The sequence below is a fragment of the Triplophysa rosa genome, linkage group LG18 (genome assembly GCF_024868665.1).
Source record: "Triplophysa rosa linkage group LG18, Trosa_1v2, whole genome shotgun sequence".
Taxonomy (NCBI): Eukaryota; Metazoa; Chordata; class Actinopteri; order Cypriniformes; family Nemacheilidae; genus Triplophysa; species Triplophysa rosa.
This window is the reverse complement of record NC_079907.1, coordinates 14,393,688-14,408,142: the sequence shown is the minus strand read 5'-3', so window position 1 is coordinate 14,408,142 and position 14,455 is coordinate 14,393,688. Positions and strand designations below refer to the sequence as shown.

Here is a 14,455-nt window from a genome sequence, read left to right as displayed (position 1 = left end):
GAACAATTACAGGGTCAAAGCCCTTCAACGGCACAAAGGGAAACATATGTGGACATTTCTGATGATGAGTTTTTGAAAAGCAGCTCCAAAACAATTTAAAACCATAGCTAAAAGCACTATAAAATAGCTTATATCTTATGATCGCTAGGTGGCGCTGTCACCAAATTTCTATAAAGGTAAGCAATATGTGCCAGTGATGGTGCATTCCAACTTTTGTGTCAATACACACACTTCTGAAGTATCAATTTAAAGTCAATAAGAACCAATTTAATGTTTTGTATAATAATAAGTCCAACAAGTTTTGTCTCATCAGTAACTGTGGTGGCGTGGTAATGCCACCGCCTTGTGGGGGAGAGATTCAGCACTAAACTAAGTAAGACTGAGTGAGCAACAGGATCCTAGTCCCCCACCCAATGCTTTTAGCCTTTGTACAATTGAATATTGTATGTTTACCCTGTCGTGTTGCAATTTTTAAATGCTTAAGATGCAGTGAGGTGGGCTTCAGGATTTAGTTATACACGGCAGCCACCTGAAGCTTGTGTGTGCAAAGAAGTTTAGCTGAATGCACAACCAGCCCTCCCCTGACCGAACAGGACAGGTAATACACCCTCAATCCTTAGTTTAATTGGCCCAAAATTAGTGCAACAGTTTCAGCTTAACTAACAAATGACACAGTACACATTAAAAAGATCAATAAAATATTTTTCTGCTGTGATCCTTTGGAATCATTACCTAGAGTCATAAAGTCATAAGAGCAATATTCTGCATATACGCTGCAATCCGCTTTGGTTTTGTGAAAAGAAAGTCTCTTATTGTCACGGAAGCTGTATAATCCAATCACACGACAAAGTAGAATTCCAAAGATATTTTATTAATAATAATAATAATAGAACAAGTCTAAACCAGGAGCCAGGATCTGTTACAAGCCTGGAAAGACTGGGAAGCTGAGTTAAAGGTCCTGCCGAGAATCAATTTTCCCCGGGCATACTTACCTCCTGGCATGGATGAGGAAAACAGTAATCGTGAGTTGCACATATTCTGCAATGCCTCAGAGCAGGCCTACGAAGCTGTCGCTTACCTGAGGATGGTAGACAACCGAGGTCAGCCTTACATCTCTTTTGTGGTAGCCCGTTCCAGAATTGCACCTAAACGCTTGCTCTCCGTAAAAAGATTGGAGCTCTGTGCTGCTCTTATAGGAGCCCAATTTACCAGATTGCTTGGACAGGAGTTAACCCTGCCAATCAGCCAAACTATACTCTGGAGCGACTCAACCACAGTCCTGTCCTGGCTACGCTCAGAGTCGTGCAGATTCAAAGTTTTTGTTGGCACGCGAATAGCGGAGATTCAGGAGCTCACCGATCGACTTTCATGGCGATATGTTGACTCGGCAAACAATCCTGCAGATGACCTCACTAGAGGTAAACGGCTAGAGGAGCTGGCTGAGTCCAACCGGTGGAGCCATGGGCCACCCTTTCTCCTTCAGAGTCCAGACGAATGGCCAACCATGCCAGTCACAGTAATGGACGAGTGTCACTCAGAACATCGCAAGTCCATATTCTGTGGAGTTGCAACGGCCATAGCCGATAATGAGCATCACATCCCAGATACACAACAGTGCATAACCTGGAAGGGATTGGTAGAGGCAACTGTGGAGATAATGCAAGGGGTGGTGGGTCAGAGCAAGACCCCTAATGCTGATGACTACTGTTCAGCTGAGATTCTCATCTTGAAGAGGGCACAACAGGATAGCTTTCCAGAGGAGTTCAGACTCCTAAGTAATGGGAAATCAGTGCAACGAAGTAGCCGCCTACTCAAATTGTCCCCAGAACTAGAAAAGACAGAGGAGCTCATTAGGGTTGGTGGCAGACTCCGCCAAGCTGAAGACTTGGACTTGGTTGCTGTGCATCCCATCATTCTGGACCACCATCATCCCACTACTACACTACTCATTAAAGACTATGATTCTCAACTCTACCACCCCGGCCCTGAGAGAGTGTTTGCTGAGATTCGCCGTAAGTTTTGGATCTTGAGAGGAAGAGAGGCCGTTCGCCGATACCAGCATATGTGTTCAGACTGTCGTCGATGGAAGGCAAGCCCCCAAGTCCCTAAAATGGCAGATCTACCTAAAGCACGTCTTCACCTCTATAAGCCAGCCTTTCACTCAACTGGGATGGACTGTTTCGGGCCCTTTCTAATTAAGCTGGGCAGGTGCACAGAAAAGAGGTGGGGAATCATTTTCAAGTGCCTCACAACCAGAAGTGTACATTTGGAGATCCTCACCAGCCTTGATACTGATTCATTCTTAATGGCGTTGAGGAGGTTCATCGCCAGACGAGGGACACCAGCCGAGTTGTTCTCTGACCAAGGAACAAATTTCCGTGGAGGAGAAAGGGAGATTCGAGAAGCTCTGGCAGAATTGTCCCCAGACCTCCAACTTCAGCTGGCCAAACAGAAAATCGATTTTCACTTTAACCCACCTGGAGCACCCCACTTCGGTGGAGTGTGGGAAAGAGAAATACGCTCAGTGAAGACCGCCCTGTACAGGGTAGTAGGCAGTCAGTCCGTTACAGAGGAAGTGCTACATACTGTTCTCCTCGAAGTAGAAGGGATGTTGAATGCCACTGGGATATGTATCTTCAGACCCTAAAGACCTTGATCCAGTGATGCCTAATGTTCTTTTGATGGGGCGGCGGGATAAATCCCTCCCACAGGTGGTCTACCCCAAATCTGAACTCTTAAGCCGACGCCGTTGGAGACATTCCCAGATTTTAGCAGACCAGTTCTGGTATAGTTTCATTAAGAACTATCTCCCGAACTTGCAACCCCGCCAGAAATGGCACGCTTCCCCAGCAGTGGTAACCTCAGGAGCTGTAGTACTGGTGATGCATCCTCAACTGCCCAGAGCATGTTGGCCCATCGGTCATGTCACCAAGGTTTACCCCAGTGCCGATGGACACGTAAGGACAGTAGATGTAAAGATCAATGATAAAACCTACACTCGACCAGTAGCTAAGCTTATTGTTCTCCCAGAGATTCCAGATGTACTGTAGAAGAGACCTAAGATCCCCACTTGTTCCCAGTTACTGAACTGAGCTGTACTTGGAACAAATGTGTTGTCCACATTTGGGGGCGGCTGTAAGAAAGGCCATATATTTAGGGGAATATATAACATTGCGCATCTTTGGTGCATAGCTGACGCGCTCTAACAGAGTTTGAGCACCTGGATGAGACAGCAGGCAGCGCGCAGTTATGTGTTGATCTTCTGCACACAGAGACACAGCGCGTGACATTGGACGTTGCTGCTAACAAATTACCTCCGTTTGGAGAGTGTATTTCCTTCGTTGTGTGCGTCAATGAAAAACCAGTAAGTTCTATCTCCTATTGAGCCGCAAAGATTATTGCGTGCGTGTGTTATATTGTACTTTAGCGCTCATGTCTAAATGACGTTGTTACGGTGAGCTAACCTCATTGTTATTGTTATAGCACCTGATTTATATGTACGTTTTCTCATCTTGTGATTTATTCAGTATTGTTTACATGTACTGAATAGTTAAGTGCACATATGTACTTATTGTTTGCTTACACAGTCAAGTGTTGCACGTGCAGTATTGTCAGTCACGTCTGTACACGTGACACCGCCTTGCGGTAGTTTGTACAATTGTACTGGTAGTGATATTTAATTAATGCGGTCACTGTTTAAGTGAAATGTTGTATATTAATACCGTTCATACTAAGATTTACTATAATACATGTCATTATCTGTTTGTTTCAGAACCACACACTTACGAATATCCATGTAAATAACTCCAAGTGAATATGAAAGTAAGATGTAAGCCCGTGCCTACTGCAACTGTAAAGTAAACCTCCCTAAATCTGTCTTAAGGTCTGGTTATTGTGTTCTAACTGACACCAGGGAGTGATTGTCATACAAAACAGTTCCGGCATTAGATAGAAATTACAGTCCTTCTAAGCCTCAGCAACATTGTGGTCCTTCGAGCCGGATTGGTGGTAATTGCTCTCAATAAGATGGATCCTAGAGCTTCAACCAGGCCTAAGCGGCAGACTTATCCACCACGACATTATGCAGAGTATGAGATGGGGTATGTGCCACAGCAAAGATATACTTCTGAATCAAGGAGCAGTAGGCATGGGCGAGAAGAGGAGTTATATTATAGTGAGGAGGAAGCAGCTGAAATTACACACTCTCCTTTCAGTGGCAATCAGAATCAGAGAGAAGCGGACTATGCAGAAGCGGAGCCTTATGCTGAATCGAAACAGCGCAGTTACCAACTTGGTACTGAAAGCCAGCTTGAAGACCAGCTGAACGCTACCTTATCTGAGCTCCGAGAGACCAGATTGGAGTTGAAACGGCTCACAGAGACTGTTCACAACCTTAGGCAGACCCCTCATCCAGCTGCAACATGCTCACAGTCCAGCAAATCTGACCCACGTACAATTATTCAGTTTCCCCCTTTCCTACCACATCATAGATTTACAGAGGGTGGTGAAGAGGATGAGATAGACTGGTTTGATCCTCCTCCAGGGTCAGATCAAGAACAGCAAGAGCCAGAATCAAAGCTGAATCCCATTAGCAATGAACCCATCGTGGGCTTTTTGGACAAGATGATGAGTGAACTTCAGGTATTAAAACAAGCTGCCGTCGTTAAAAGTAGTCCTGCTTCAGTCCCATTAACGAGCTTTCCTGTCAGAGACTTTGACCCTTCAGATTCCCAGTCAGGCAGGATGCCTCCGGGTCCTTTGAGACAATCACAAAGTCTGTATCCTCTGCTTTGTCCTAGAACTCGTCCAGTGTATACATCAGATCAGTACGGGAGTTACCCCCAAGGTGAGCCTGCAGTAACATCACAACGGTACCCGCAAATCAGGCCCCATCTAAGAGCCTCCACAGATCTTCGACACCAGTTTGTCCCACCCTCGGAATCAACATACAGAGGTCCGATGCCGATGATTCCCTATTTCAGTCACAGAGACCCCAGCGAATTTGCTAGACTCAAGCTAGCGCTGGAGAATCTTCTGCCCNATACAGTATATATATATATATATAGAGAGAGAGAGAGAGAGAGAGAGAGAGAGAGAGAGAGAGAGAGTGCTTTATTTAATTACTTATTCATTCCTTGCTTTGTTTATTTGTTTATTTACTTATACATTACTTGCTTTGTTTATTTGCATATTCATTATTTATTTAATCACTTATATAACCAATTCTTTCTCTAATCACTTATTCATGCCTTTATTTATTCACGCATAAGATACGTGTCAACATCATAAAAACATGTCCAAACATGATCTCCAGAGAAGAGAGAAAAATGCTCGGTAACCGTACGGGCAAAAGTTCAAGAGTTCAACTCCAGACGTGGGCAATCCCTCACGACGTGGACAGATACTGTCAAAGGCCAAAAGTTCAACACAAAGGGGGGGCAGTCCCTCACAATGGGGCGGGTATGGTCAAAGGTCAACGCAAAGGGGGAGGGGCCCTCACAACGTGGGTGGTCCGGAAGAAATTCAACCCCCCGAAAAGGTCAAAGGTCACCATCAATCATACCTGTCAATCATTTTGACACTATGTCCCCCATATATACTACTTAGGTAGGTCAATATTCATGAATAATTATTATTTTCTGTTCTTTTTTCCAGAGCGCATCATAAATAAAAAACATTTTCTGCGCTACAGGTTTTTCTTCTTGTTCTGTTGGTGTTAAAGTCTAAAGAGTTTTCTATTGATTTGTTCAACACAACGCGCTTTTCTGCTTTAGTTTTTATTTATATAATAGGCTACAGATCAAAACCAAACAGACATGGAGATAGAAATAACATAGAAAACGACATCAATGGATTTATATGTGGTGCTACGGTGGTTAGAAAACATGCTTGAGGTCCCATAGTAAAACAAAAACTTTTTTTGTAATTTTTCATTTTAATAACGTTCCAAGTCCGTTATCTTATTTACACTAAATCCAGAAATGCATGCCCGGCTACGTTGCTGCCCAGGACAAGCAAAAGCCAGCGCGATAAAACCATAATAATTCAAATTGTGTGTCCTCATAAACTACATTTACATAAACGAATATTGGAATAGTTTCATGAGTTTAAATCTTCGAAAATAATATGAAAAAATCTGCCAATTCCCATAGCCTAGTAATTATGTTCAAGATTGCAGAAGCCCGCGCATCAGTGTGCCCTTTCTTAAGTTACACTTATTTTCCTCCTGTGTTTTTTTCCTGTAAAGAGGCATTGAAACACTTCGAACATTACAAAAAAAAGCACTATATAGACTTTAATTGAACAAGTTAAAAACCTCCAGTAGCAGCAGTTTTTCCTTTACATATTTTAATGTGGGTCTACAATACTGTAACCCATTGAAATTGGTTGAGAAATGTATTGTGCTTCATACAAAAAATAAAAAACGCAGCTTCCTTGTTTACGGTTTTCTGAAATTTTTCGTGTTTTTAACATGATTTTAATCTACATGTACTGTTCGTTGTGATTCGGATATGCATAATACTGCACAAAAATGTGTTATGTGTAATGTTAAAATGCAAATGAGAACTCTCTCGGGATCCCCTAGTGTTCGGGACTCTCGGCTGCAGCCCATGTTGCCCATTGGGTTGACAGCATAATACATATAATTTACAAATACACATATTCTTGAAAAACGCGTCGGCAGTTGTTAAGAAAATTTCGCAAAGCCATGCTTTCGATGGTCTGTCTATACCGCTTGTATTTTGAAATTCCCCCTTCTCCCTTGTCGTAAAATCACGTATACGCTGACGTATTTGGAACTAGGACCATATGCAATGCCACGCATGAGGGAACATCACGTTTATATGTATAATTCATGAATGACACGTGGTTACGCTAATGATGACGTCACGACTATATGTTTAATCAATTTTATGCAAATATTTCCGTTTTGTGACTTTCCATTGGCTAAAACGAATACGTCTGTAGACGAAATTACGTCTTTAGGCGCAAAAACGCGTCCACGGGTTATATCGTCTGTACACGTTACGTCTAAACACATTTTTGATAAAACGGCCTTCCATATGAGTGTAAACGCGGAAGCGGCCGTGCATTGAGTGCATTACAATGTGAACACAGACCAGCGGGGTGGGGGGGAGAAATCGAACTAGGGTTCGGTCTAGGCAATCGAACTAGATGTGAAAGCGGCCTTAGACAAAAGAATAAAGACACAACTAAGATGGGAAAAAATAAGTCAAAGAAAGAACAGAAAAGAGGAGGAAAGTAAAAGAAAAGTAGGACAAACGAAGGTTAGAAATGACAGAAAGAAAGAAAAGGAAGTCAAATGTGTTATGGAGAATTAAAAACCACTAGAAATCATGCATAACAAAATGTAAACGTTTAATAAATTATTTTCAGAAATGCTACATTTAGATCACTTTTCAAGTGTCAAATTAGCAGTTTCAGAAGAGGTTTAATTTGTATAGCTGGCCTTCAATTTCTATGATCTTTTTGTATATTTAACCCCTTAACATGCACCAGGCCCATGGGCAGGCCAGAAGGGATCCAACAGAGTTTTGAGGTTTCATCACAAGCTTTTTAAAATACTTTATATATTGGTTAAATAGTTGCAAAACCCACATGCAGACGATAAACATGACTAATGATTTATGGAAAAAAATGGAAATGAACAAGTTTGGAGATTCCAGGTTTCTGTCGGACAGTGACGATGTGTTGTCTTAAAATATGTTGTTAATTATTTTTACTAAATTTTTGTTATGTCATGTTTAGGACTATGATGATGAAGGCAATTCAAGCGGCATATTGACATTGAACCCTAAGGACTGTGAAACCATACCTAACTCGCTGAACCTTGACGCCACATCCACTGCCATCTTTTTGGAAGGTACAAGTCTAATGGATGAAATCTTACCCAAGCCATGTGCCTTCTTTTTGGGCTCTTTTATGCTCTGAATTTAGAGTACCCTCCAGTAATGAAGAACAACTTTGATTTCATCCAGGGGGTGATTTTGTCACTCGGGCACAAGTCTCAGAAACTTAATATACTATCTCTGAAACATATTCTAATGCAGTAACGTCACTTTTCTCCAATTCTACATTTAACGTTTTGTGAACAGTTAAAGATGTGGAAAAAGTTACATTGATCTTTTATCTTTCCAGAGTGCAATACACTATGTGCATTTATCTCAGAATTGTTGACTGATGTCAGAAGGACTTGAATGAACATTTTTGTTAATGTTTTACAGAAATAAATGACTTTGTTGTTGTGCCAATGATCTGTTGTCTGTCTTTGTATTAACAACTTTTTGAGTACAACTTGCTTGAGAAAGTTAAGGTAATCAGTTTCCACACATTTTTTAGTAATTTCAACTAGTAGACATGTTGAAATAACTCTTTTATTTAAGTTCTCTGTGTTAAGCTTAAATTAAATCTGTAAGTTAGCTGAACTTGTTTTACTGAGTTTCCTTTACTCAAGTTTTCAGGTAATTTTTGCAAATACAGAAGTTAACTATACAAAGTTGTTGTAAGTTTAATCAACTTAAAAATTATGAATGAATTTTCTATGAAAATTCTGAGGTAATCTGTTTCCACAGGTTTTCTAAGTAAACTCAACTCATTACTTTTTACAGTGTAGTGAGAGAGCTCAACTTGTTGAAGATCTTAAAGAATTGAAAGTCCAACTAACAATTAAAGAGTTATTCCAGAGTCCACAGAAAGAATCTAGAATATACCCTATTTTATTTAGGTTTCTGAGAGAGTCACGTTTGTTACACAGAATTTAAGGTCATTAAATATACATATGTATAAAGGTTTATAAGGAAATAGTATTTTATTTTTATTTATTATTATTAATATTATAATGGTGATATTTCTTTTTTAGATTATTTGTATTTTCCGCTTCCTCCTCCTTGGTCTTCACACTCCATCCCAGTAGGTGGCGGATATGCACCAAAAACTGGTTTGCCAACCGCCATTAAACAAAAGAAAAGAAAGAAAAAAGTTGGAGAACCGAGCAATGACACAACGCATGGGCCGTCACACAATGTTTGCTTTATTAATCGAAGTACTAATGTTATATTCAGTTTGTTTGTGTTAATATGAAATTATTACTTATAATACATGTAAAGATTTCTTTAGATGACAAATAGTTATTGGCAGCAATGGAAATGGCCGAGATGCATGTTATTCTGGCCAATGCATGAAAATCTCTGCTATGAATCAAACTTATTTTGTCTAATAAATGTCTAATGAATCTTAATACACAGTGCTGTCTATTGCATATTGCACAATTAAGTAATATCTTTTAAACTGTTGAAGTAATACAGTGATAAAGTAAACTAGTTTGCAAAATATAGTTGAAAGCAATACAATATTATAATACAATATAACATTTATAAAATAGATAAACTATGAATACAAAACTCCTTATATTATGTATTTAACAGCTTGATTATTCTATATTTTATTACAAACCCGATTCCAAAAAAGTTGGGACACTGTACAAATTGTGAATAAAAACAGAATGCAATGATGTGGAAGTTTCAAATTTCAATATTTTATTCAGAATACAACATAGATGACATATCAAATGTTTAAACTGAGAGAATGCATCATTTTAAGGGAAAAATAAGTTGATTTTAAATTTCATGGCGTCAACACATATCAAAAAAGTTGGGACAAGGCCATATTTACCACTGTGTGGCATCCCCTCTTCTTTTTATAACAGTCTGCAAACGTCTGGGGACTGAGGAGACAAGTTGCTCAAGTTTAGGAATAGGAATGTTGTCCCATTCTTGTCTAATACAGGCTTCTAGTTGCTCGACTGTCTTAGGTCTTCTTTGTCGCATCTTCCTCTTTATGATGCGCCAAATGTTTTCTATGGGTGAAAGATCTGGACTGCAGGCTGGCCATTTCAGTACCCGGATCCTTCTTCTACGCAGCCATGATGTTGTAATTGATGCAGTATGTGGTCTGGCATTGTCATGTTGGAAAATGCAAGGTCTTCCCTGAAAGAGACGACGTCTGGATGGGAGCATATGTTGTTCTAGAACTTGGATATACCTTTCAGCATTGATGGTGCCTTTCCAGATGTGTAAGCTGCCCATGCCACACGCACTCATGCAACCCCATACCATCAGAGATGCAGGCTTCTGAACTGAGCGCTGATAACAACTTGGGTTGTCCTTGTCCTCTTTAGTCCGGATGACATGGCGTCCCAGTTTTCCAAAAAGAACTTCAAATTTTGATTCGTCTGACCACAGAACAGTTTTCCACTTTGCCACAGTCCATTTTAAATGAGCCTTGGCCCAGAGAAAACGCCTGCGCTTCTGGATCATGTTTAGATATGGCTTCTTTTTTGACCTATAGAGTTTTAGCCGGCAACGGCGAATGGCACGGTGGATTGTGTTCACCGACAATGTTTTCTGGAAGTATTCCTGAGCCCATGTTGTGATTTCCATTACAGTAGCATTCCTGTATGTGATGCAGTGCCGTCTAAGGGCCCGAAGATCACGGGCATCCAGTATGGTTTTCCGGCCTTGACCCTTACGCACAGAGATTGTTCCAGATTCTCTGAATCTTTGGATGATATTATGCACTGTAGATGATGATAACTTCAAACTCTTTGCAATTTTTCTCTGAGAAACTCCTTTCTGATATTGCTCCACTATTTTTCGCCGCAGCATTGGGGGAATTGGTGATCCTCTGCCCATCTTGACTTCTGAGAGACACTGCCACTCTGAGAGGCTCTTTTTATACCCAATCATGTTGCCAATTGACCTAATAAGTTGCAAATTGGTCCTCCAGCTGTTCCTTATATGTACATTTAACTTTTCCGGCCTCTTATTGCTACCTGTCCCAACTTTTTTGGAATGTGTAGCTCTCATGAAATCCAAAATGAGCCAATATTTGGCATGACATTTCAAAATGTCTCACTTTCAACATTTGATATTTTATCTATATTCTATTGTGAATAAAATATAAGTTTATGAGATTCGTAAATTATTGCATTCCTTTTTTATTCACAATTTGTACAGTGTCCCAACTTTTTTGGAATCGGGTTTGTATATTTATATTGTATATTCTGAATTCTGTATACAGTAATATCAAGCCATACTAAACATTTTAAGGTAATAACATGTATTACATGATACTGCCAAAGATTTGTAGATTGAATTATGAACACTCAGATAAGGTATGATGATATATACGAACAGGGGTTTTGAAGTATGACTAAACCAAAGGAGCAAGCCACTGTTATATGTCTGTAACTATATATATATATACATACGCGTGTGTGTGTGTGTGTGTGTGTGTGTGCGTGCGTGCGTGCGTGCGTGCGTGCGTGCGTGCGTGTGCGTGTGTGCGTGCGTGCGTTTTTATTGACATTTTATTGAAATAGAACCCTTTAAAATGTACATGTCCAATGTACACACCCAAATCAAAAGTGCTGATGGTGTTAAAAAAGTGAAGTTTTGGTTAAACTTAGAGGCTGCACACAACAACAGTAGCTCTTACCATTATGCATATATTTTTATTCATAATACATTTATTTACAACAGTCAATAGCAAACATTACACATTTATTCATCTCATGTGATTACACATATTATATTTTGAGCTTGACATAAATATGATATATATTATCAATGTTGGTGTGACTTTCATCTGTAAAAGTTTAACGAAAATGATGAAACCATTGCATACTGTGAGCTTCACTTGCCCTCAGCCACATGAAAGCTCAGTGCACAAAAACAATGCAACATCAATATATAACTCCAATATACAGTTTGTACTATTTCTCATTACATGTAGATTCCAGAACATGCTCACAATCCTCTGCAGTGGATTGATTCCCACCTGTTACCTGCTCAATGAACTCTAATATCCCTAAAGCCCTTGTGTCATGTCTATTTTTAGATAAACACTTGTTAGAGATCTTTCTCAGATTCTTAGCACTTTTCTTCCCATCTTTTGTATCAGGTGCCATTTTTAAACAGTCTTTGTAATATCTGATAGCCAACTGCTGACATCTTTTTCTGTACTGCAGGAACTCGCCAAAATACAAGTAAAGTGCTTGAATTGAAGATTTGTCTTTTGCTGTAAACAAAGCTGTCTGAAACACTTCATCAGCACGATTGATTTGTCCGTCCTCACCGTAGAGAGCTGCCAGCTGTACCATTGCAACAATAAAGCCACTCTTGAGAGTGACGGACTTTTCAAAATGGGAGATGCTCAAATGACGAAATCTCTGACTTTCAATTTGATCCTTTAATTGTTCTTTTTTCTGTTTGTAGCACAGAGCTAACTGATGGTGTATAAATGCTGAATCTGGAGTAACATCCAATGCTCTTTTCAACAGGCTAATAGACCAGTCTACATGTCCATAGTTTCTTAGGTATTTCCCCACATATCGAATCACATTAGGGCTATCTGGAGACTTATCAAGAGCCCTTTCCACCAGATCCTCTGCTTCATCAAACAGCTTAAACTCAGCAAGTTTCAGAGCTAAAAGAAGCTTTAATTCATCATTATCTGGGTTTATTTCTATCGCCCGTCTGAGATGTTGAATTGCAGATGAATCCTCTGGACTAGCGCACTTTTTTTCAGTTCTATATAGTACAATGGCATAACCAGCATTCCACTCACCTTCTTCTGGCTCTAGCTCTAACGCCTTTCTGAAACACTCTATAGCTCTGTCATAGTATTTACGTGAAAATTTAAACAAGGCCCATGCCTTCTCACCAACCACATGATGAACATCAAAGGTAGAGACGGGTGGATTATTTTCTATAATCTCCTTCAGTTTGTCCAGGTAACTTTTGCATTCAGCATACTGCTTCATGTGAAAGTGTAACCAAGCGAAATTTCCATAAGTAACAATGAGTCTCTCGTCGCAGTTGTCCCCATAACAATCTTTAGTGAGCTCCTCAGACTTCTGTAAATTTGTTAGGGCTTCTTCATAAGAACCCAAGAGATACTTGACGTATGCCAAAGAGTTGTGTGTACGTGCGATCCCAGCCTCCTCCCCCAGATTTAAATCACAATTCTGCTCCAGTCTTGTTAAATGATCAGTGATGTTTGTGTCTCTTTTTCTCATTTTCCAGGTGAAGTGACATTCCAGCTTGGCCAGTTCCATATTGAGAATTTTATCCTCTGTACAGCTGCATTAAATGAAAAGCTATATTTATTTTATGCATAGGGAACATGGGGGAAATTCTCCCCTCATAAACAACCAGCATGTAGGTTGTTGACAGACTAATAAGCAAATTTTTCCTATGGTGTGACGGCAAGAATTTAAACAGAACTATAAATACAGTATCTCTTATGCTATTTTATATGTCAAATATAAATATTAATAATATAAAAAAATGTATTATTAACAGTTTGTTTTCTAAGTTTTGCTATGTCACATCATAGGACATGTACGATTTATTCGTCAACTACCCATGTACTAATAATAACTTGTAAGACATTTACATGTTAGTTTATAGGCCTGTGTAGAATAATGAACCTTCTAAAGAACATGGAAAATGCATACATTTGCTAATGTACAGTAGTTGTTTCATTATATGCACACTACCCGAGAGTCTACCTTTTGTTTTCTAATTCATTTTTACCACACGAATGCATTATAAATCCCCACAAAATAATATTCCATACAGTGTTCATAGTGTAATTTAAAGATAAAAATCATTTATCTTTAACTGCTCTGATGGAATAACTGTGACGAATGTTGAAATTAAGAATTACACAGAGTTTAATAAATGTGCATGTTGACATTATAGTGCTAACTATAGGCCTAAATCATAAATCTCTGGTCATGCGATCATATTACAATACGCAGCACTTTCAATTTTTTGATTTATATAATAAACAGTTTCGATCCACGTCCAGCTTAGACAAAACAAAAGTGGGAAAAGAAGACAAAAGCTAACCTCATTTTCTGCGTGACAACCAAACCTTTACATTTGTGTGAGGATGTAGCAGCGTGCCAGCGACGCGGAAGGATCAAAACCGAAAGTACCAGCCGTCGGTTTACATAACGATCTCTGGAGAAGCAATCCGATGGGCAGTCTTTTGTGGAACAGGTGAGCATGCGCACAGAATGAAAACCCCCAAAAATATTTTAGACGTGCATCTGAAGACTTCACATCATTTATTTTCGAATTATATCCATACAATTTTTGCTTTATTAATCGAAGTTCTAAAGTTATAACTATTAATTAGTGTAACAAAGCATGCTTGACGTTATAGTGACTTTTTATATAAAATATTCGTGATTTTAATATTGCTAGAATTAATTTTCACTTTCTGCACTTTGGTTGTAAACAACAGCCTGGAGTATTTTGTTCTGAATAATGTCGTTCTGAGTGTAACCTACTAGATGATCCATCACTCAAGTGAAATCATTATTAGCCTCTCCTTTCTGACAGGACAGAAGATGATGTGAGTG

The 14,455-nt window shown here is 39.4% G+C and overlaps 1 protein-coding gene across 1 annotated transcript; it reads right to left on the bottom strand.

The window, feature by feature from the left end:
* Window positions 1-11,527: 11,527 nt before the first annotated feature.
* LOC130569297 (interferon-induced protein with tetratricopeptide repeats 1B-like) lies at window positions 11,528-14,021 on the bottom strand. The gene is made up of 2 exons (XM_057358872.1): window positions 13,938-14,021; window positions 11,528-13,163 (listed from the first exon to the last, which is right to left on the bottom strand). Exons 1-2 carry the CDS (start codon window positions 13,940-13,942, stop codon window positions 11,795-11,797), a joined length of 1,374 nt encoding a protein of 457 aa, XP_057214855.1. The 5' UTR covers window positions 13,943-14,021; the 3' UTR covers window positions 11,528-11,794.
* Window positions 14,022-14,455: the final 434 nt, after the last annotated feature.